The sequence below is a fragment of the Puma concolor genome, chromosome A2 (genome assembly GCF_028749965.1).
Source record: "Puma concolor isolate L17-30 chromosome A2, mPumCon1.1.hap2, whole genome shotgun sequence".
Lineage (NCBI taxonomy): Eukaryota > Metazoa > Chordata > Mammalia > Carnivora > Felidae > Puma > Puma concolor.
In genome coordinates, this window is record NC_141668.1 from 5,766,098 (window position 1) to 5,790,204 (window position 24,107).

At 47.0% G+C, this 24,107-nt stretch overlaps 1 protein-coding gene across 8 annotated transcripts in view; it reads left to right on the plus strand.

Moving 5' to 3' along the window:
- PRKAG2 (protein kinase AMP-activated non-catalytic subunit gamma 2) overlaps positions 1 to 24,107 on the plus strand; it is a 258,651-nt gene that overhangs the window by 224,724 nt on the left and 9,820 nt on the right. For all 8 annotated transcript variants that reach the window (XM_086685881.1, XM_086685892.1, XM_086685901.1 and 5 more), the window contains 8 exons: positions 7,665 to 7,746; positions 8,841 to 8,899; positions 15,767 to 15,812; positions 17,458 to 17,512; positions 18,354 to 18,480; positions 21,218 to 21,383; positions 21,716 to 21,753; positions 23,356 to 23,502. In XM_086685881.1, coding sequence (XP_086542007.1) covers positions 7,665 to 7,746; positions 8,841 to 8,899; positions 15,767 to 15,812; positions 17,458 to 17,512; positions 18,354 to 18,480; positions 21,218 to 21,383; positions 21,716 to 21,753; positions 23,356 to 23,502 — 720 coding nt within the window. The remainder of the gene's footprint in view (positions 1 to 7,664; positions 7,747 to 8,840; positions 8,900 to 15,766; positions 15,813 to 17,457; positions 17,513 to 18,353; positions 18,481 to 21,217; positions 21,384 to 21,715; positions 21,754 to 23,355; positions 23,503 to 24,107) is intronic.

Here is a 24,107-nt window from a genome sequence, read left to right on the forward strand (position 1 = left end):
GCTGATGGAGCCTGGCACGGTGTCCTGGTGGACAGGACGCACAGTGCGGTCAGCTCGGTGCGCAATTTGATGGCTCGCTGTGGACCTCCAGAGAACGTTCGCTCGTTAAATCTCAGCCTGGAGCACGGTTTCCAGTCGCGTTTAGATGCCTGTTGTGCATCGTTTTAAAATCCTCTTAACGCCGCCTGTGACTCCAGCCCCGCCTCACCTCAGGCAGGTCCCTCGGGGTGGGGGTGACCCCCCCCCCGCCCCGGCCTGCTTTCTCAGCAGAGGATAGAAGCCAGTGGGTAACCGCCTCCACCCTGCACCCTCAGGGCGGGCAGTCCTCAGAAGATCCCACTGGGACTCCGTGGAACGGAGGAGTCAGTCTGCCCTTCCTGGCGGCCACCTCAGCCCCCCCGTCAACATACCCTGCCAGCCCGTTTCAGCCCCGTCCTCCACACCTGCTCCTGGGGTCACAATTCCCAGATAAATGACCGCAGGCCAGGCTGTGCTTTCTGGGGAACCCAGGCTAAGAAAGATAGGATTTTTTTACTCTAAGCCCGTCAACATTTGGGACAGCGACTTGCCTGCTGACTTCGTTGATGACATCGTCTAACTTACGGAGGACTTGAGACCAGGTGGGAGAGCTAATCATAAAATACAGAAAGATTTCTCAACAAGCTAAATAATTCTTAGGACCAGTGAATAAGTAGATGGCATCCAGGACAAAGGAAATTCTAGCACCCGTATTCCCAAAAAGAATAAAAGTGTGGGGGCAAAGCACGTTGCTCAAACCGGGGGGAGGAGAGGGTGAACCTGCCATGGCCCTGCCCCCAAGGCTTACACTACCTGGCGGGGCCCATGCTGATGCCCGTAGGCAGTGCACTGGGGACCAACATATGGGTTTTCAAAGTGAGTAGTACAAAAAAAGCTTACGATAGAAAATAGCAGCCTCTGTCCCTGTTCCTTACGCCCTTGTCACACTGCCCGGAAACAACCAGTTCGGCTATGAAATCTAGACTTGATTGCCGTGACACCTCAGTCCAGTAACTTCAGCCGTGTTTTACTTCCGGGTCTGACGGCCCTGTGTTCCTGCTGCCTGTGTTGCCTCCTTCCTGCCCCCATCCTCCCAGTGTGTCCGGCTGTCAGGGGCCGGTGAAATCCTTCCCGGCGTGCTGGCATTATTCTCTCTCCATTCTGTTCACTGCTGAGCCCAGTGCAAACTGTAGTTAACGTTTCCTTTTTTGTACAATTCAGTGTTCTTCCTGGAGTCTAGAACTCTCCTGTGTTTTACTTTGACCATGTATATCTTTTCACACCTTCTGACTTCTTGACGGAATTTTCCGTGTGGTCAGACCTGTCGGACGTGTTTGCAGCTCCATTTGGAGCCACTCCTTCTGGGTCCTTTGTCTTCCTGCTCTGGCTGTCACTGCCAGCCCGCCCATTGCTGTCTCCTGAGCCTTCGCTTCTTGTAACACCTGTCTACTGAACATGTGCTTTCTGCTTCCTTGATCTGTTCCCTCTTTTGGGGGGGGGGGGCGGCCAGGGGGTGAATACATTTTTTCAGGAGCTTCTGTCTTCGCCCACTCGGGCTGCACAAACCCAGCACAGCCTGGGAGCTTGAACAGCAAGAATTTACTTCTCACAGTTAGGGAGGCTGTAAGGCCAAGATAGAGGTGATGGTCGCTTCACCTCCACAGTGAGGGCTCTCTTCCTGGCTTGCAGATGGCTGCCTTCTCACTGTGTCCTCACAGCGCAGATCTCTGCCACTAATCCCATCAGGGGGTCCCCAGCCCCAAACCTGATCACCTCCTAAAGGCCCTTCCTCCACGTACTATCAGTATTGGGAATGAGGGCTCCAGCCTGTGAGTTCCGTGGGGACACGTTCAGTGCGGAACACTTGCCGTGGAAGCGTGCACGGGAGATACTTACACGAAATTTTAAATATCTGTGTTTCCCACGCTCACTTTACAGACAGCTGGGTATAGAATTCCATAATGAAAATAATTTTTATTTCGAATTTTGAAGGCATTATTCCCCTGCCTCTGACCATATTAGAAATCTGTTGTGATTTCTTTACATTTTTCTCTACCTTTTATACGTGGCTTTTTTCCCCTGTGACACTTTTGGGGTTTTCTCTTTCTACTTTGAACTCCAAAATTTCATACTGATGTGCCTCGTTGTGGTGATTCTCTTCACTGAGCCGGGCGGACGGTGTGCCTTTGGAACCCGGCGTTCGCGTCCCTCAGGTCTGTATTCCGTGTAGCGTGGCCTCGGTAATTTCCTTCCTGTTTCCTTTCCCTGGAACTTCGACCAGCAAGTCTTGGGCCCCCTGAGTTGGTCCTTTAATATTCTTATCCCGTCTCTCTCTGGGCCTTTTTGTTCTGCTTTTTGGGAGTCTTGTTTTCTCGACCCTTCGGGTAAGACGCAGATAAAAACTAGGACTCATCCAGCTTTGTCAAGTGGCCGGTGAGTCTGGCTGGCTGTTCATAGTGAAGAACGAGCGCCAAGAATTTGAGTGGATACATTGTGTTCACAAGTGGGCTTCTTGGTGAGTTCCACTGATCTTGTTCATCCCGGAACGTTCTCGTCTGTTTGTTGCATTTGTGGAGCAGTTTCTCCAGAAAATGGCCCTTTGTCAGCGACAGCAGGTGGCTGTGGTTATTACCTGATCGGAAACAGCCGTCCTGTTTGTTTCTGGCTCTGGGCCCACCCCCGCCAGGGCCTCCGTTCCTGGGTCTTCCGGGAACAGGGAGAGGCCGCTCAGCTTCTCTCCCACCGGGCTCAGCCCGGCCTCAGGCAGGCCCTTCCTCTTGGTTACTTGTTAACCTCCCCTGTCCCCCACTTTCCACCCGCAGGCCTCCTGGATCATCCCTTTTCCAGCTTATATTCCCTATAGTCTGGGGGTGACCTTCCAGGAGGAACAATTGTCAGGAATGATTTTACTCTGCCATTTTTAAGCCGAAGGAGACAGAAGGGAAACCCTGGAAATCACAGAAAGGGGATGAATTAGGTGCTGTGGCAGCAGAGAGAAGGGAGCACCTACTCTGATGGGAGTGACCCGGGTAGGTTTTGCTGTGGTTAGAAGTCCAAGGTCAACTGGGTTTTAACAGGTAGAGTTGAAGGGAAGTTCCTTTGAAGCAGACGGGACACTGTGACACAGAAGCAAAAAACAAGAAGTTCAGTTTGTGGGCTGGGGCTGGGCTGCGGAAGGGCTTGGATACCTCACCTGAGAAAGGCTGGATGCCTCCTACGCAGGGGACAGCTGTCAGACCGGAGAGCTGCCTCCAGGTAGTGTTAAATCCACTGGGCAAGTCCTGATGCAAAAATGTAGTACAAAACCAGATTGGACGGTTCTAAAGAGCTCTAGCTGCTCATCAGCGTTAATTTTGAAAGCCCCACCATCTACTTCATTATTGAAAATCGGGGTAAAACTGTACAGAGAACAGTGAAGCATCAGAGGAACCAGATTCCCATTTTAGGGAACTCAGATGTGCTACTTGGCATGAGACGGCCCAGCTCTCTTGGGGCTTGTTACTATTTTAAGAAATCGTTTCTTTATTAAAATTTTATGTTCCATCGTATCTAATGATCAACATTTGGTTGTTTGAAAATCCTATTAAAAGTACATTTTAGGGGCACCTGGGTGGCTCAGTCATTTGAGCATCCGACTTCGGCTCAGGTCATGATCTTGCAGTTTGTGGGTTCGAACCCCGCACCGGGCTCTGTGCTGACAGCTCGGAGCCTGGAGCCTGGAGCCTGCTTCGGATTCTGTGTCTCCCTCTCTCTCTCTGCCCCTCCCCGGCTCGTGCTCTGTCTCTCTCTCTCAAAAAATAAACATTAAAAAAAATTTTTTTAAGTACATTTTTAAACTGACAACACTTTGAGCAAATTGCATTTCAGTTGAAATGAAATTTTCCGAGGTTCTCAAGATCCCCCAAGAGTTTTTTTCCTGCAAATTGGAGCCAGACTGCACCAGTTTACCTTTTATCCTGTTTATCAGTTAACTGGTAACACTCCGTGCCGTCTGTAATTGTGAAGAATTTTCTAAGTCTAGTTTTAAATTGCTTTTCAGCTCCACACACATGGTGTTGAGAAAGCCAAGGTTCAGAAGGAGGTGCAGCCAGACCACAGGAGCCACGGGCAGGCCTGCCCTTCTGGGGCCTTGTGACACGGCCCGTGCGAGCGCAAGGGTGTCTCGTCCAACTCACGGTGTTGTCCTGGGTCTGCGGAGGCTGGGACTCCTCCGCGATGTAGGGACATGTCAGCAGTGCCTGTGGGTGGGATCAAAACAGTGGCTGTTTCTGGCCGGATCCCTCTAGGGTGGGAAATTAAAGCATTTATTCTCTTTGGCTCTCGGTGCTGACCCCGTGCCGGATATCCTCACCTACGAGCCCGGTTAGTCCGGTGAGGAAGATATTACCTGTAAGCCTCATCGTGTACCTGCGAACGCCGAGGTTCAGAGAGGGTCAAGGGCCCGAGCAACCCAAGTGGGACTCTAGTTGGCCTGGCGATTTCACCCGTTGGAAAGAAAGGGGGCTGGGAGGTACTTTAGGTAAGCATTTTCCTTATCTTTCGATGGTTCTGCCTCCTCTTGCAGAAGTGATGATACTCTTCACATTAAATTCTTAACTTCCTGTTTGCCGTGGGACTGCTGCCTCCCTGGGGGTTCTTCTCACAGTCTACCTTGCCACTGACCTCCAGCCCCAGTGTTCACTGAAGTCCGCACGCCTTATCAGTGCCTGACTTCCGTGTCACGGCCTGTGTGCCCCCACCGGTGGATTGGCCACATGCGGAGTCGGGTGCTGGCCTTTAGACGCCTGTGGCAACCTCATAGCAGTTATAGGGCTGAGTAAGAGCTTTTAGGTAGCAGATTAGTCCGGGAAGCGAGATGTTGTGTTTCTGAAGGAAGAGTCATTACATTTGAGAGAAAAATGGCTGTTGGCGGCTTGTAGCCTCTTTGAAAGCAGTTGTGTGTCTTTTTTCTCTAGCTGATTTTCTCTTGGCCTTTGATTCTTAGCATCTTGTCTGTGACATGTGCGTAGGTGTGGTTTTGTGTGTGTTTAACCTGCCTGGGGTTTATTCGATTCTTTTTAATAGCATCCAGCTTTCTGTTGAGATGCACCTATTTGAAAAGGATTTGGAAAACATCCACAGAAAACCTCCAGAATGACTGTGGAGCTCACGTCACATGCCGCCTTTCTCTCGGGAATTGCGGCTTCTTGAATCTCGCCTGCGTGCTGCACACCGGTGCTTTCAAACAGAGATTTGTGTATTTTGTCTGGCTTCTGTAGTTGTTTCATCATGGCCAAACTCAGAACCTTCTGGAATGGGTTTTCAACAGATATAACCACTTAGGGTTTCATGAATGATGTTGATGAATGATTTTAAAATTGGTTTTCTTGGGGTGCCTCGGGGGCTCAGTCGGTCGAGTTCCGACCCAGGATCTTGGCTCAGGTCATTATCTCACGGTTCATGAGATTGAGCCCCGCGATGCAGACTCTGCACCATTTAGAAAAGCAAGCTGAGCTGATAATTTAATGTGTTTTAAAATCGGTTTATCTGTGACTTCTGCCCCATATTCTTTGGCGGTATTTTCTAGGACCGCCATCCAGGATCCCCAGAGCGTCATCCAGATAGAGCTAGCAGACCATACACATTGGCACACCACCCCTGGGGGCCATGTAGTTGCACAAGCGGTATGAACGTCTTTGGGATTCTTGATTCAAGCTGTGGTTCAAAAAATATTTGGGCAGTTTATGGATGCCACTTAGTTGCCGATGCTCTCCCATGTCATCTGATTGGCCCTCGGGACCTCCACGTCCTCTTCCCTGCCCTCTGATGATCTTGTAGATCATTGGACACAGTCCGGGACGGGGCTAAGAGAAGCATGGAAAATAATGAATGAGATTCCCTCACCCGCCAGCCGTCCCTGTACTCATATAAGTGAACCAAGCATCCACAGAAGTCGTGCCAAACAGAGGCAGAATGTGTCACAATAAAGGCATAAGCAGGTGTTGAATTGTTAACCCTAGTCTGATAGAAAGCCCTGGATTCCTGTAATTCTCTCCTTTCCTTTTACTGTTAAGCTAACGGGTTTGGAATACAGTGGGTGGGGGGAAGAACTTTTTTCTTCCTTAGTTAAAAAGAAAACTATGCCACGTTAAAATTTTTTTTTAAAGAAACGCAGGGTCACTGTCCCCGCTCCTTAATACAGTCTGATTTTCTGCTTATTTCTCTTTGATCTTTTCCATTTAAACACATATGGTATATAATTATAGCATAAAATTTTATAGTCTATGTTTTACACTGCCATAAACCTTTTTTCTTTTTTCTACTTCAACAGAGTCTTCTAATTTTTCTATTTGATGCTTTTTTTCTCATCTCGGTATGCCAGTATTTAATGTTCTCTTTCGTCGGGGGCAGATTTCTTTTCCAATGCCAATAATTAGAAATAATGCGACATTGAACGCCTTTGACTCCTACTCCTAAAATCTAGGATGACTCCATACTTCAGCAGAAAAAGCTAGCGCACAAACCATATGAATATTTTCACAATTCGTCATACAAACCGAAGCTCAGAAACACAATTTATGGAGCCACACGCGGTTTTATAGCAGCACTTGCTTTAGGTGCTATCACTGAAAAATATTAGCCTTTTTAGCAGCTCTAAATAATACTTTAAATTTGCCTTTATCTTCATTCCTTTGGTTATTAATAAAGGTGAGCCGTCTTCCCTGTGTTTATCTGCCGTCCGTATTTAGAGAGTCCTCTTCAGCACTGAGCTTTTGGCTTTTTTTTTTTTTAATGTTTATTTATTATTTTGAGAGAGGGAGACAGAGCATGAGCGGGGGCAGGGCAGAGAGAGAGGGAGACACAGAATCCGAAGCAGGCTCCAGGCTCCGAGCTGTCAGCACAGAGCCCGACGCGGGGCTCGAACCCACGAACCCGCGAAATCATGACCCTGAGCCAAAGTCAGACGCTTAACCGACTGAGCCACCCAGGCGCCCCTGAGCTTTGGGCTTTTAACGAACCATCCGCTCTGGTGCCTGAACCTGGCTTGGGATCCCAGAGGGGGCCTGTCGGGGTGATTCACAGAGATGCCAGATGTGAGCACTGCCCGAACGGGGCCCAGCCTGTGACAGGCACACGCTGAATGTTTATGCTGAGTGTTATTATGGTCCCAGGACCATAATGAAAGTACGTGTGTATTACGCGTTTCATACCTTTTCTTTCTCAGCTTCCAGGAAATGAGAAAGTACACTTGTTTGCTTTGTTATTGAACATAGGAAAAACAAATTTTCGTTTCAAGTCATTTGGTGTCACTTCAGCGTTTTCAGATGAACTGACAACCACGTCAAGGAGAAATTGCACTGAAATTTAATTCTTTTATATGGTTTAAATCATATAAAGTCTCTGTGTATGCCAAAGTCTTTAGATACAATGAACAAAGAACATTTTTGAAGTTGCTTGCGTTGTTTCCATTTAAAAGATCTCCAGTCCCTGTAGGCTTCTGTATTTTTGCTGGTGGTAACAAACTCAGCTCTTTTGGGCCTGTCCAACTTATAGAAGTTGACATCGAAGATAACTGGCAAGATCTGGTCGGCTATTTTAGTTGAAGGTATTTTTCTCCCTGACACGTGGACTTGAAAGTCTGTTCTGTTTCTCCCGTTTGTCTCCAGGTGAAAAAGGCCTTCTTTGCCTTAGTAGCCAATGGTGTCCGAGCAGCGCCGCTGTGGGAGAGTAAGAAACAAAGTTTTGTAGGTAAGCAGCGCGGGCCGGGTTGAGAGCCGAAATGGCAGCCTGAAAGGCCAAATGCCGAAGGTATTGTAATAGGCCCTGGTTTGGAATTCAGCCTAGAAAACTTGCTGCCAAGTTAAAGAACTTTCCGGCTTTTACATCCCGGCTGAGGCGGGGCCGCTGGGAAATTCAAAACACTTACGTACCCCTACTGAGTTTCTTTCTCCTATTTATTTATTCATCCAGTTTCTTTTGATTCAGTGCCCTTTTGGCTCCCAAAGGACCTTATGTGCCTTTGCCAGTTCCTGCGAGCCCGGGGGTAGGGTCCACGGGCGACGCTGTGCTCAGACACCTGACTTCGCGTGTGTGCACAGGCCCGCGGTCAGTCCCTGCTTGTCTGCCACACACCTTCTTGACGGTGCGGACGAAGTGACACAGGCCTGACGCCCGAGCCAGATCACCGCCGTACTGTTAGAAAAGTCCCGTAACTTACGATATCTGAATCCGTCACTTCTCATTGTGTAACTCGTAGCAGACAGTGAGCACGGTCTCTCCTCGTGGATATCACATTGTTTTGAAATTACCAGTGTACATGTGCCTCCCTGCCTGGGTTACAGTTTCAGTCTCAGGGAAAAGTTTCCTGTCGTCTTCATCTTAGGATGAAGCATGTAGGAAGCACTTCGTGGCCCTTAATAAATAGGCACTAAATAAGCACTTAGACGCTCTTTATAGAATGCTTCTCAGGAAACAATCCACCTGCCCCCAGAAAGGTCATGCGTCTAAAGCTTACGGAATACTTCATCTTATTTTAAAGTATTTCCAGTTATTTACATAGCTGCAAGTCTTTTGTGATGTTTTCTATTAATCAGTAAGTTTTCCATCACTGAATTGCCAAACACTGTGGTTGCTTCCATTGTACTCACCATCCGGTCTATTTTCAGCTACGTTTGTCTTGGTTTGTTGTAGATAATTAACAGGTTAATAGCCCTAAGTAATATATTATTAAACCGTGCTTGATACCTTTAAAGTATATTTTAGAAGCTTTTCTAGTAAATATTTTTGCTTACCATTCGAAATTTTTCATAGTTTTATATTTAACATACAATTCTCTGTTCCAGGAATGCTAACAATTACAGATTTCATAAATATACTACATAGATACTATAAATCACCCATGGTAAGTGCCAGAAATCCTTATGTCCGTAATCAGAGCTGTATATTTCTGCGTGTGTGTGTCGGTTGGGGGGGGGGTGGATTTTTACAAATAGAAGCGCAGGTCAATCGCAGAGGTCAGTTAGTCCCTGAACTTATGATCTTTCACGGCATGATGGGCGTGCTGGGGCGCTGTGACTGCACGGACCCAGGAATGAAGGCAGCCCTTCCCACAGCCTGCTGCGGGTGACGGTCCATGGCAGCGTCCCTCTGCAGATGACAGTGCCGCAGAGTGTACCTTCCTGGGCCTCTTGCTGCGAGAGCAGCTTCGTGCAGTCACCCCCTGAATTCTTCTAACAAGAACGACATGTACTCTCTGGTTTCAAAGAAGTAAATCTTAAAATTCGACGAATTCAGTTTTGACATTTTTCTGCCAGTTACAAAAGGACTGGTTAATTTTAGTGGGAGCACTCCCTCGTCCCTGGTCCAGCTGTTTTGTAAGAGCACCATTTGAGAACCACATGATGGCCTTTGTCTAACACTATGATTTTTGTGATTCTACCAGCTTGTTTGGTTTTTGTTGCTTTGGGCGGCTGATTGCTTTGTCGGGGGGGGGGGGGGGAGGGGGGCGGGGAGGGGTGTTTTGTGTTTGTTTTTTCAGCAGGGGTGGGCAAGGACAGAATTACGTAATTTTTTTCCTTCATACTATTTTGGGTATCTAAAAGGTAAAAAGACAATTCAGTCAATATTCTTTTTACGTGTAACGGTTAATATTGCCCAATAACTAAATTCCTACGTAAAAGAAAAGACATGAGACCTACTCTTCGAACTAAGTTTTACCAAAGATTTTGTAAGTATCCCATACTTATTTCGCGTGACGTGTCTGATTTCTGAAATACTACCAATGCCGGTGAATATTGGTTTTCTTCATAGTGGTCACATGTCTGCTTCTGAACTAGCAAGATCAACACAAGGATGATTATTAACTGGATGTATTTTGATAAAATGCAGCTAACCCCCGCATTAAAAATCTCAGCAGTAGTTATCAGTTAAGCCAAAGTTTTTATAAAACATTTGTCTAAATATACAGGCCCCAATTTTTTTTTATTATAATCGACATACAGTGTCAGTTTCAGGGGTGCAACATGGTGATTCAGTATCTTTACATGTTACAAACTGATCACACCAGGTCCAGTTGTACCGTCTGTCACCATACTAAGTTATTACAATTTTATTGACTATATTCCCGTGACTAATTTTATAACTGGAAGTTTGTACCTCTTAATCCCTTCCACCCATTTCTCTTGTCCCTTCCCCCTCCTTCCCCTCTGGTGGCCACCAGTTTGTTCTCTGTATCTATGAGTATATTTCTGTTCTGTTTGATTTTTAGATTCTGCATATGAGTGAAATCATAGAGTGTTTGTCTTTCTCTGACTTCACTTTATTTCACTTATTTCACTATGTCTCTGACTTATTTCTCTAGAATTTCACTCTAGGTCCATCCACGTTGTCACATTTAAATGGCGGCATTTGTTCATTATAACTGAGTAGCATTCCTGTGTGTGTGTGTGCATGTGTGTGCGTGTGAGCACCACATTTTCTTTACTCATTCATCGACTGATGGACATTTGAATTGCTTCCAGGTCTTGGCTCTTAACAACTCATGCTGCAGCAAGTGTGGGGATAAATACATCTTTTCAAATTAGTATTTGGTTTTTTTGGCGGGTGGAAGAGGGGTTTCCAGGAAACCACCTGGAGTGGAATTGCCAGATCCTGTGGTAGCTCTGTTGTTCAGTTTTTGGGGACCCTCCACACTGATTTCCACAGTGGCTGCACCAGTTTGCATTCTTAGCAACGGTGCACGAGGGTTCCTTGGTCTCCACATCCTCACCAACCCCTGTTGTTTCTTGTGTTTTTTATTTTAGCCATCCCGACAGGCGAGATCTCATTGTGGTTTGGGTTTGTATTTGCCTGATGGCTAATGATGTTGAGCATCTTCTCAAATGTTTATTGGGGGGCCAGTTTTTAAACTTGGTGAGAGTGTTCATCTCTGGTTTGGTTCTCTTACTGCTGGGATCTCCGTGGAATCCCTGGTGGCTGGTGGCTTAGTGAGGACTGTCCATTCTGCCTGGTGAAGACACAGCGTCTTGGTCAGTCTTTGCCTGGCCTCACGTCCGCTTACCCCGGCCGTGCCCAGCTTAGTGCTCCGTCCAAAGCTCGGGATCTCTGCACTGCCGTCCCCTCTTGTCGTGGACAGCTCCTCCTCGTCCCGGTTCTCTGCCCGCAAATTCCGCCTGCCCAGACTTTGATTCCTATCTCCCTGACTCAGTGGGACTGTCATGCCCTGGCTGGGTCAGCTGCCTGCACTGCAGTCCAGAGAAAGAGGTGGGGATCATGGGGCTCGGTCTGCTTGCTTCCCTTCTCCCGGGGCTGACGGTCCGGCCAGTCCTGCCCTGCCTGTTGCCTGACGTCTGAAAACAGTCATTTCACATACTTTTTTCCATTTTCTGGTTGTTTGCAGCTGGAGACTAAGGGTAGTGCCTTCCTCTCCATCACGGCTGACTGCGCTCTGTCGATGTTTTCTGTACCTCTCTGCCCTGGATGTTTCTGGCTGCTGTGTGCATTTCAGTATCGACTTGAACACCATCTGTTGAGAGTTAAACGCTGAACTTTTAGGGTAACCAAAGATCCACTTCATCTGCCCTTATTTTTGTTTTAAACCAAATGAAGAGTAAAAAGAACAAGCATTCATAGTTTTTTAAACCAACCCGCCCAGATGCCGTCTCTCGCTGCTCTCTGGACCTGCGTGCTGTGCCCCCACCCCACCCCTGCAGTCTGCCTGGTTCCCTCCTGCGTTGTGTCATTCGGTCCTATCGTGACCGTTCTGCCGTGACGGGCCATCGCAGTTGTTGTTCAATGACACTGTCATTACTTCATCCTCATTTTTGAAGAAGGCTTTTGTTGCATCATAGAAGCTGAGTTGATAGTTGTTTTTAACACGTCCACGATGCAGCTCCTCCCCGGTGCTTCCGGTAAGAGGTCAGTAGACCTGTTCATTCTTACGCGTTCCGTGGAATACGCTGTTTCTTTCTGGCTTGAGATTGTCTCTCTAATTCGGGGCTTCAGCAGTAGCAGGGACATGCCCGGGTTTGGTTTTCTGTGTCTTTATCCCGCTCCAGGTTTGCTGAGTTTCCGTGATCTCCTAAGTTGGTTTTTCACTGAGTTGGGTAGTTTCTGGCTGCTGTTTCTTCAGATATTTTTCCTTTCTCATCCCCTCTCCTCTGGGACGTCAGGCACAGGAGCATCGGGCCACTTGACCACGGTGTTCATCTTTCAGGGCTCAGCATCATTGACCTGTCTTCATTTGCTACTTGCCGATTCTCCCTTGGGTGATCTCCAGCCTTATTTTCAAACCTTGTTCCTATTGAATTTTCAGTGAGATTGGGAGCTCACACTTGAAAGATTTTGTGGCGTCTTCGTAAAATTTTCTGTGGCTGATCTTCCACAAAATGGAAACGGAACTCTTAAACCATAATTTTCACATATATTTCGGAAAGAACTTTTCCTCTGAGCGAGAGCCAATGCCACCGCTGCCCCTCTCGACCACTGTGGTTACAGAAACGTAGGTACTGGATGCCTCTTTTTAACTGTTAAATTTTGTATTCGAGAACGGTGGTCGTGCAGTGTTACTCACACTTGGTGTTGGTGACACTTCTCGTTTCTCCTCTCCTTCTGAGCTGACCTGCTAGGCTCCTTCTCTTCCTGCCTCCCCGTAATTCCTAATTGTGGATATTTTCTAAAGCTTAGCCTTTGGCCTTCCTCTCGTCTGTGTGGCTGCTCTTCCCCAACTTCATGTTCACACTCTCCTTTCTGTCCTCCTCCTTGTCCTTAGGCCCCTGCCAGTTGAAAGTCTAGACTTTCAGAATCCTACTCCTGGGTCACCTTAGTGATGGAGAGTTCCCTGTATCAGTCACCTCTGACAGAATTAGTCACTCTTTCTCTGCACCCGTTAATGCCCTTATGGCACTTTTCATGCTGCATTCTCATTAGTCGTAAGGCAGCGTTTCTCCGCTGGGAGCCATTTTGCCCCCTCGCGACCCCCCCCCCCCCCCCGGCCCAGGGGACATTTGACAACATCTGGAGATATTTTTGGTCACAGCTAGAAGGGCAGGGTGGTTCTGGTGTCTGGCGGGCAGAGGCCAGGGATGCTGCTTAATAGCCTACAGGGTACAGGACGGTCCCTACAACAAAAAGTCACCTAGCCTAAAATGTCACTAGTGCCAGGGTTGAGAAATGCTGTTATGGGGGGATCTGAATCTCTGGCTAGATTTTGAGTTCTCTGAGGTAGAAGGTAGAGACTGTATCTTACTCATCTTTGTATCTTACACACACACACACCCTTCCCATCATGCCAGGGCCAAACACACCTGGTTCATAATAGACACTCACGTTGGTGAAACTGCATCGACGCTGGCGACTGTGGCTGAAGACCTTCGGGCCCGTGCAGGCAGGACGCAGGGAGGCCTCTGCTCAGCTGCTCAGCTGTCTTCTCAGGACTTCCAGAGTGAGGCCTGGAGCTATAGTTTCTGTTTGTAAACTATGTTCGACCATATCCTTGAAGAACAAAACCTTGGGACGCCTGGGTGGCTCAGCCGGTTCAGCGTCCAGCCCTTGATTTCGGATCAGGTCACGATCTCATGGTTTGTAAGTTCGGGCCCCACCCCGGGCTCCGTGCTGATGGTGCAGCCCCTGCTTGGGATTCTCTTCCCCTCTCTCTGCCCCTCTCCTGCTCGCTCTCTCTGTTTCTCTCTGAAAAATAAACTTAAAAAAAAAACAAAAACCAGAATCTTGCCATTTGCAACATGGAGGGCTCCAGAGCGTATTATGCTAAGTAAGTAAGTCAGAGAAAGACACATAACATGTGATTTCACTCATGTGTGGAATTTAAGAAACAAAACAGCTGAACATAAGGGGAAACAAAAAGAGGCAAAACATAAAACAGACTCTTAATGATAGAGAGCAAAGCGAAGGGGGCTGGAGGGAGGTGGGCGGAGGGATGGGCTAGATGGGGGATGGGCATTAAGGAGGGCACTTGTGATGAGCGCTGGGGGTTGTATGGAAGTGATGAATCACTCATTCTCTTCGTGAAACTAATATCACACCGTATGTTAACTGGAACTTAAAAACGTGAAACAAACAAAAAAAACCCACGCCCTCACCTTCCCTTGACCTTCAGTTCAGCTTTCCTCTCTGGTGTGGATATTTACTGCTCCGTCACCTAGCATCAGAACTGGGCGGGGGTGGGGGACTTTTTACCTACCGGTCTCTCTCTCTCTCTCCTGTTAAATTAATCTCTGAACCTTTCGGTCCTTCTTCCTGTGGCCCCTGTATCACCCCGATCACGGTTCTGGACCTCACCACCCGAGACTCGGTTTCCCATGTGGCGCTGGTGCTGTGAAAGCCTCCTCCTTAGAGCCTTACCATCACGTCATTCGCTACTTAAACCCATCAGGGCTGACCCGGCCTCGTCTCCCGGGCCAGGCAGCCCCCCGGGCCATGGGGCGGTCGAGTGAGCGTGAGGCCACGTTGGTCCCCAGCCCTCACTCCAGCCCTGCGTGTCCTCCGTGTTCCTTGAGCAGGGGCGAGTCTTTCCTCTCCAGGCCTTTACTCGAGTTTTTCTGCTTTTTGTAAAGCCCACTCGCCATGCAGGGCCTGGCTGAAATCTTCCTCCTCGACACTTCCCTGGCCTGACCTCTGGTCGTCTCTACCTTGTGTGTGTCCCCGTACTCAGCCTTTTAGAGGGTGACCTCCTACAGTTGACTGTTGAACAACACGCTAACTCTGGGGAAGTCACACATTACACAGAGTTTCGACGGCGCGGGGGTCGGCAGTCCTGACCCCGTGTCGCTGTAGGGTCGGTGGCATTTTTATCTAGGACTGCCTTGATGCTGCTGCCCTCTGGATTTTGAGCTCCAAGAAGAGGCCACGTTTTCTTATTTCAGGTGCCCCCTTGAGTCCCAGCACAACGCTGATAGAAGTAAGGCGTAGTGATTTTTTCAAACACTGAGCCGGGAGGGGAGGCCACAGGGGGGCGCCTCGGAGAACCACCGTCTTGGGCCAGGCCCTCTATTTCCTGTTCTCTCCTGGGACGCCCACAGAAGCCGTATCTGGAGGGCATTTGCACGCACTCGTCTTGGAAGGGAAGCAGATGGAGAGGTTAAATAACTTGGCCAAGAAGAGCAACTAAGAAAGTGGTAGGGCTAGCCTCGAGATTTGAAACAAAGCTGAACAACTCCAAAGTGACTTTGTATTATACTGTGCTGTTTAACCCTCCAGGTATTTTATGCCCTTCCTACCCTGGGGAAACAGGTCGATACGGTCCAGGCACAAATTGACCTAACGGCTTTATTTTAGCACGATGTAACCACTTGTCCTTTTTAAATTAGAGATGCTAAACATTTTCTGTACCCTGAAAAAGAGGGAATCGGGCATGTATGTCCATACGTGTTTTAAAATTTAAGCGGATCAGAAATGTTTCTATTAGATTCATGAAAATATTACCTTAGTTTCTGTTTTAAATTTAACAGTTTTTATTTTTTTAAGTAATTTCTACACCGAGTGTGGGGCTCCGACTCACCACCCTGACATCGGGAGTCCCGTGCCCCACTAACTGAGCCAGCCAGGCACCCCTATTGTGTTTTAAGTTTAGAAAACATTTATCTTTCAAGAAACGTAGAGCACTTTATGTTTCTAATTTATATTTCCAGTATTTCTGAATTATCTTGACTGTTTCCATCTGCCGAATTATGGGACTCCACAGTAGTTATGAAATCATTTTTTTCTTACGTTGTATATGTTAACGTTTGTAAATAAGAATTTTTCTCGTTTGCAGGTACAGATCTATGAATTAGAGGAACATAAGATTGAAACGTGGAGGGGTAAGCACTATTGGGTGTTAAAAATCTTTTAGGATCAGGAAAAAAAAGTGTGTAAAACATGTGTTAGCTTCGCAGATCCTTTTCTCTTTGCCTAAGAAATTATGTGATTAAAACATTTATTTCTATTTTAATCTTGAGTAGTGTGCTATTATTATTGTAAACACCATCTGTTCTGTTTACTAGGGGATCCTATAACAAGTCCTCACACTAAGGTGGGGATAGAAAGACAGTGAACTAACCATTGCCCCGGTCACTGCCCCCCACGGAGCCACCACTGACTGCTAAGGATTACCCTCCTTGCCCACAGATTTATCTGTCTATAGAAAATGCACCAGGCGAGTGCTTAAGATGAACAAAATTAAGGATCTGATCTCAAATTTAATCATTATTTCTTTATCATGGAGAAACACAGAACAAATGAACCTTAAACTAGAAGGTGTGAATAAAATGACATGAAAAAGGAACCCTTCGAAGTCACAGTACCTTTTCCGCAATGGATCCATTTTTTAAATTCTGATTTCACGATCGTGAAATTGTTCTGTCTTAGCGAGCCCCGTCATGCTGGATTGATGGAGGGGGCAAAGGGCCCGTCACTGGGATGGGACAGGACTCACTGAGGAAGGCAGTCGGACCGACATTGAGGAGAGGCCTTTGTAGGGTGTTCAGAGAAGAGCCTGGCTAGAAATGGAGGGACCGGTAGATAGAAAATTTTTGATTAATAATTTGCTTGGAACGATGAGCAACCTTTGTGACCAGCAGCCGCAAAATCTGAACATCCGTGGGAATTCTCTAAAGGGCTAGCGGCTCTTTCACTCCATTTGACTTGGAAGTTTCGCTGAGCGATATATTTGATTTAGAATGGCTTTGTCAAGTCAAACAAAACAGAGTCAACATGGGATCTGTATCTTAGCACTGCCTGTTAGGAAGTGAATATATAACTGAACACCAAGACAGATCCCCCTGATCAGATTCTACTGCATTATAAGTAACGTTAGACTAAGATTTAAGTATATTTACAGTTTGACGTGAGATGGTGTTCATTCAGTGGTAATAATGGTAACGTCAAGATCCTGCTTCATACTTTTCTGTATAGAAACCTCAGCGAGGCAGATTTCATTACAGTGGGTCTTTAGCAAGATAGTTTCTACAGACTCCCAAGATCCCCAAGATGCAGGTTTTGAGCATGAGTTTGGGGAAACAAAACTTAAGCACCTTTAAAGGACAAAGTCTGTTGTAACTTTTATTTTCTATTTTAACTTGGGAAAATTAGTTTTAAAGGATTCTATGAACACTTCTGTCTTAAGGGTGATAGCAATTTGCTAATATTCTAGTGACCTCTGCTGGTTTTGATTTTTTACATCAGATTGCTTGAATATTCTTCTCATTTTTACAACATCCATTGTAATACTGTTTTTAAATATTTAATTTTTCCACAAAGGCAACATCCCGAAAGCAGCTTCTAAGTTGTTTAAAATAGTCCTAACTCTAATTTATCCGGTAGTGTTCAGTAAATTGCATTCATTTGCTTTTGGTTTTTAATCCTTCTAATTGTTGTCTGTAAATTGAAGAGTAGTTTAATTTATGTAATAATTACAAACAGCAAATGGGTTGTTACTAACTGCATATTTTCTTTCTATAAAAACAGAGCTTTATTTACAAGAAACATTTAAGCCTTTAGTGAATATATCTCCAGATGCAAGGTAAACTTGTAAAGTTTTTCTCCTTTGAAAACATTCGTTCAGATTCTTGTTTTGTTTCCATGATTGCTAGGTTTTTCACGTAGATAGGGGCCAGCCAGCCCTCCCTAATTTCAGATACTGAATTCAGTAGATGTAGAGGCAATAGAAATCAGCCAGTGTTTGTCCAGAGGATTGATAAGGGGCTGGGAGGATGGTCACGTTAAGCAGTTTTAAAATCCCAATCACCAGCAGCACAAACCATCCGGGGAGCTCTACCTCCCACCTGTTAGATCGCCTTTGGAGGGTGGTGCCCAGGAACGTGCATTCCGGAAGCTCCCCCAGGGGTTCTAGCGTGCCCTGAGGTTGAAGGTCACTCTCCGTTAGACATGGGTCAGGAGGTCATCGGAAGAACGCGCCACCCCTCGGGAGTCCTCTAGCGCATACGTTTTGACCCAGGCCTTCTGGGACGGCTCCGGCAGACCTGGGAAGGGCCAGAGCAGCCCCGAAGGGGGTTGCAGTGAGTCCGCTACGGGGCAGGGCCGGGCCCGAGCTCCTGGTCGCTGGTGTGGTCCCTTCGCAGTCCTGTCGTTCTCAAACAGCAGCATTAAACACGGTTAGAACCTCCTCTCCTAGAGATCCGTAGCTCGCGCTTGTATCTGAGATTGACACAGACTGGGAAAAATCAAGACCCTCTTGCTGAGATACCCAACTTAAAACTTTTCCCAAACACTGCTTTGAGTCAAATCAACCTTTTATTGCTGTGATGTGAAAACACTGAAAATGCTTCTAAAGCAGGGGTGGTCCAGAGCGTTTTACATTTTTCCTTAAAGCCTCCTAACAACTTTGATGGCTTTTCCCGCAGCCTCTTCGATGCTGTATACTCGTTGATCAAAAATAAAATCCACAGATTGCCAGTTATTGACCCTATCAGTGGGAATGCACTTTATATACTTACCCACAAAAGAATCCTCAAGTTCCTCCAGCTTTTTGTAAGTAGTTTTTAGTGTTTCTAAAGACGTAGTTGCATCTACTTTAACTAATTTACTTCAAGTAAATTGGCTCCTGTCACCCTCAGTAGAAGTGGTTAACTTTGGCATTGCGATTGTTAGGAGGTCTCCATCGTTGCTAAGCTGCACTTTCTCAACTTACTGCATTCTCCAAGTTGATTCCATGTAAGAAGCAGTCGCCTTTCAGGGCAAGTGTCAAAATACTCAACACGCTTGAAATTCTCTATTTAAGTTAGAATGTTTCATCACCTAAAACAAGAGGGCAGTAAAGCAATTTGCAAGTCAGTCTCTTTCAGACACTGCTATCTTAAGATCGGTTGAGCCAGTATTTACAGCAAATTGCCTTACGATGCTTTATCGGTATCATGGTTGCAGAAACATTCAAACAATACTGTCCCCAGGATTATGTTATTGGAAATTACAGCGATAGAAAAACCCACAGCGAATAGAATTTTGGCACGAGAATACCATGTTGGTCCAAATTCGGGCTGTGTTACCGGTAGGTTTTCTCAACTGCGTTTGAAACGAGACATCTTCCTAATCATCCCGAACATTGGCCTCTTTGGTCAATACTAAAAGCGCCGAAGGACCCGAGTTTTTACAAGAGGGCTTTAATTTTTCCCCTTCGGATTACATGCCCTGAATTTGCAGTTAGCCGTCGTTGGTCAGCTAGGACCAGTAGGAGGCCTCATTCGTGGTCCCGAAGAGACGACACGTGAAGTCATGTTTTTACGGAATGTAGTAGACATTAAAAATCGACCTCAGATGCGCTTCCCGGCTTCCTACCGCATCAGTTAAGGAAATAAAACAGCGCTCTAGCGCGACGCATAGAGGCCGGCATCCCGACCTCAGCTTTGCCAGACAGAAGCAACCGAGGGGTCCGTAGTTGGGAGAATCAGGCCAGTCCTGCATTTTCATAGTTTACCTGGGAAACTAACACTCTTCACGATTAAATAATTGCCAAGACAGAAGGTAGGAAATTGACAAAAAAGCAGGCAGTAGAAAGACAGTGTAGGGGACAGTCAGGGACGGATAGTGCTGGGTAGACGTCCCCCCTGTCAGGCGCAGACCCTGGGTCTGCTGTGCGCTGAACAGGCTGTCGCCCCCGTATCCCAGTTGAGTGGGACCCAGGGCGGGGCCGTGTATCCAGGGCCCGCAGGTGCCAGGCTTTTAGCCCACCCACCCCCTAGAGTGATCGCACTAAAGTGACAGTAATCGTCATAGCTGAAGACTCTTCAGCATTTGTCACGTGGCAGGTACCGTCCTGCCCGTGTCACACGACACCTCTAATCCTCGCCTCCACCCTCTCAGGTAGGTATTTTTACGTGTCCCCACCTTCGAGGCAGTGAAACTGAGGTGGAGCGGCTGCCAGCTCACTGCCGGCAGTGGCTGAGAGGCTCCCGACGGGCGGCCTCTCGGCCTCTCGGCCTCCCTGCCTCCGCGGCCCTGTCGGCGGGCGGTGTCTCGGCTCCTCTGTGCGGAGGCGCCCGGCTCAGAGAGTTAAGCCTGCCCCGGGTCTCCCAGATGTTTCTGGTCGAGTCCAGCCCGTTTTCACGGCTGCACCGCTGTGGATGCGAAGGAACAGTGGGAGGCGGGCCTTGGTGTCCTCCTCTTCCATAAAAAGTCGAGGAGGTCCCCTCTGCCAGTACAGCCTTACATTTGGGCCAATATGGTAATGAAGTCATGCTCTTAGAATATTCACCTAGAGGTTTTCAGATTAAAATACAGGATTTTAAATAAAACTTCAGACCCTGATTTTTACTGATACGAGATCATTTTCTGAGGCAAAAGTGGCCTTTCCCTTGGAGACCGTTGACAGTTAGCCTGAGCATACAATATGGAACAGGGGTTGTCCTGCGTCACGATCGGCTAGATGACCTAATAGGTCTTTCTTTTTTTTCTCTAAATTTCTAGGATTCTCATGATTTGAATATTGATGAACTCTTTGACTTGAACATTTTGTTTCTTCTAATTGTTCATCTTTTCCTGATAATTATAAGGTACAGCAGGAGGACGGAATCAACTATACCCTTTATACAAGGTGGATTTTTGAAACCGTAGACCTTATTTTGTCTTAGTCAAACATGACCCTAGACTCCTCTCTTCTGACTTCTCCCTCCTCCTCTAAAACAGCCCATGAAAAGAAAAGCGAACTTTTAAAGGTTCTTGCAATTCTGTTGGCCTGTTCTGTGCCCCTCGTAATCACAAGGTGGAGTCCTCAGGATGTGGGGGTGGGGGTGGGGGGCCGGGGTGAGGACTAGCTTAGCTCGGACAGCTCTCCTGAGACGCTCTGGGTCTGGAAACGCGTGGGTTCTTGGTAGATATTCCTTAATGCCGACAGCAGGACCAGGAGTTTAAGATAAATACCTAAGGATACGGGATTCTTGGTGGCTGTGGGTCTGAACTTCCAAAGAGACCTCTTGTTCCCTCTTCTGTCCACGTTTTCCGTGGGTGAAGAGGAGGGGAACGTTACACTGTGTGAGTTGCCTTGTAGTGTTTTACTAAGTCGTTGAATAGAAGCGTAGACCCGTAAACTGGTTTGAACGCAGACTGCAGTTCCTATGTGTAGCATTTCCGTGTTCGTTCGGACATCGGGTAGATGGTCAGAAAACCGCTAACCGTAATCTGTGATACGTAGTGTTTTGTTTCAAGTGTGGACATGTGCACGTTGAAGAGGTCTGCTCGGGCTCTAGAGCATTCGTGTTTATCTTCTGCTTAGATGTCTGATATGCCAAAGCCTGCCTTCATGAAGCAGAACCTAGACGCCCTTGGCATCGGGACCTACCACAACATCGCCTTCATCCACCCGGACACTCCCATCATTAAAGCCTTGAACGTCTTTGTAGAAAGACGAGTGTCGGCCTTGCCTGTGGTGGATGAGTCAGGTCTGTGGGTTTGGTCAGACAGAGACCACGCTTTGTCTCCTTGGGGCAAACTGACTGCTAAGCGGTCAGCAGATCAGACTGGGTGGGTGGCCAGCAAGGGGGCGGGGGGGATGAGAGTTTCAGACGTGGCGGATCGAGTCAGCACTCGGGTTAGCAAGGACTTGGACCTGGCTTATTTCTACACTTGCTGTTAAGATGGGATTTCACGTCTATTTAAAATTAGACAAGTTTGTTTAATTGCTAGTAAGCATCTGGCTAAGACTGATTTTAAATGGTATTTTTTTTTTTGTCTCTAAGACCTGTTTTTTTCTAACATTTGTTTTCATTTTTAGGAAAAGTTGTAGATATTTATTCCAAATTTGATGTCATTGTAAGTACTTTTAATTTTGTTACACCTGTCCTCTAGAATGCATTTAAAACAGATTCACGGGGCGCCTGGGTGGCTCAGTCAGTTAAGCATCCGATTTTGGCTCAGGTCATGATCTCACGATTTGTGAGTTCGAGCCCCGTGTCGGGCTCTGTGCTGACCGCTCGGAGCCTGGAGCCTGCTTCGGATTCTGCGTCTCCTTCTCTCTCTGCCCCTCAAAAATAAATAAGTGTAAAATAGGTACATTAATCTGTTTGTGGTTTTCCCTGATTTACTAGCTTTTGTGAATGTGAGGACCGGAGGATTCTGCAGACTGCCCAGGGTTACTGTGCTTAACATCCCCTGGGTTAGCAGTGAATAACATATTAGCATTTTATGGTTTTTCCAGTCTATGTGTAGTTTATCCACTACTGTAGCATGTGTGAATATTATAGATGGTCCTATTTCTGTGGGCAAGACATTATTTATTCCATGTGCTTAGTGCACACAGTAATTCAGGGGTCACTTCAGGGGTTATAATCATCTCATTGTTTTACTGATTGGGAACAGCTGTTCTAAAGAAAACAGCAAATATATTCATTATTTAAAAAATTTTTTTAATGTTTATTTTTGAGAGAGAGAGACAGAGCACGAGCGGGGGAGGGGCAGAGAAAGAGGGAGACACAGAATGGGAAGCAGGCTCCAGGCTCTGAGCTGTCAGCACAGAGCCCGACGCAGGTCTTGAACCCACAGACTGTGAGATCATGACCTGAACCAAAGTCGGATGCTCAACTGACTGAGCCACCCAGGCGCCCCTATATTAAAGTCCTGTTTCGAGGGGTCTGTTTTTGATCCCTGGTGTAAATCTGCTAGATGTAATGCTACATCTTTCTACTGAATGCTTTTTCGCCCCATTCATTTTAAATGCACTTCCTTAGAGTTTTCTAGTATCTCTAAGAAAGGAAACCAAAATTCTGGTAGCCCCAAACGTGCTCTGCATTTTTTACCCTAATATTGATCCCGCCGTTAAATATAACTTGGCAGCTAGCTGTGTCTCTTGTCTCATGCATTCTGCTTAACATAACAGGCATCAAAAAATCTGCCAATTAGAATTTGGTTGGGTAGGACCCTCTGAGGTTAAAGCCACATGGGTCTGTGGGGGGCTCGTCTGGCCTGTTCTTCCTTCACGGGCTTGACCTGGCGGGTCCCTCGGTGCCTTCCTGGCGAAAACCTTGCCCCCTGGGCAGGGGCTCGCAGGGAGGGTCTACTGTTGCAGGCACCCTAGGGTGCTTCTCACCCTTTACAAATGTTAGTCTAAGGATGGGGGGGGAGGTAGTCTTCCGTAGGACAAGCAGGCAAAATTTAACAGGGTTTGTCATAATTAAGGTGTATCTCGTAAGCTCTGTGCTGACAGCTCGGAGCCCGGAGCCCGCTTTGGATTCTGTGTCTCCCCCTCTCTCTGCCCTTCCCCCACTCATGCTCTGTCTCAAAAATAGATTAAAAAAAAAAATTTTTTTTAAGATAAACAATGTCTTTAAAAATCAGGTCACTTTAAACTTACTAATCTTGGTTATTAAATAGGCGAGCTGAAATCAAAGGACATAATTCACCGTCCCTTTATTACAGAACCTTGCTGCTGAGAAGACGTACAATAACCTAGATATCACAGTGACCCAGGCCCTTCAGCACCGCTCACAGTACTTTGAGGGCGTCGTGAAGTGCAGTAAGCTGGAAATACTGGAGACCATCGTGGACAGAATAGTGCGGGCCGAGGTGAGGCAGCCGGGCCAGATCACCCCCTCCCCTCCCACCCCTGCGCACGCCCGCTGCACCGGGTCCTTGCTTGAGGTGCGCGGGGATCCTGAGTCACAGCGTCAGCCAGTGCGATTGGAGATCACGCCCTCCCCGTGTTGCTTGACACATAGTAGGTCATCTGGAAATGCTCACTGCAGTGAACTGATAAGTGCAGTGTCATAGTTGAGTCAAACTGGTCAGAAACTTTCATGGTTTAAAAAGCACATAACTAAGAAAACAAATGTCCCAAGCGCTTTAGGTCCCATTAGGGGATTTACGAACTTAAAATTGTGTCATTGTATACTGCTGTAACAAAGGGAATGGTCACTCAAAACATCCTTTGATCTTCATAAGTTAATGTTCTCGCTTTCCTGATCGAGATAAGAGTAGATGGTCGAATAACTTCGTCTCCTGACCCTCTGCACTCTGGGTGCCCGCGTACGTGAGGGTTTTGAGTATACTTCGGATAACGCTTCCGATAAAAGATGAGCGAGATCAGCATATAATGTATCTAATCCAGGATCCCCACTCCCGGAATCTTTCCTTCCCTTCCTCATTAGACAGGGATGGGAATGTTAGCCGTT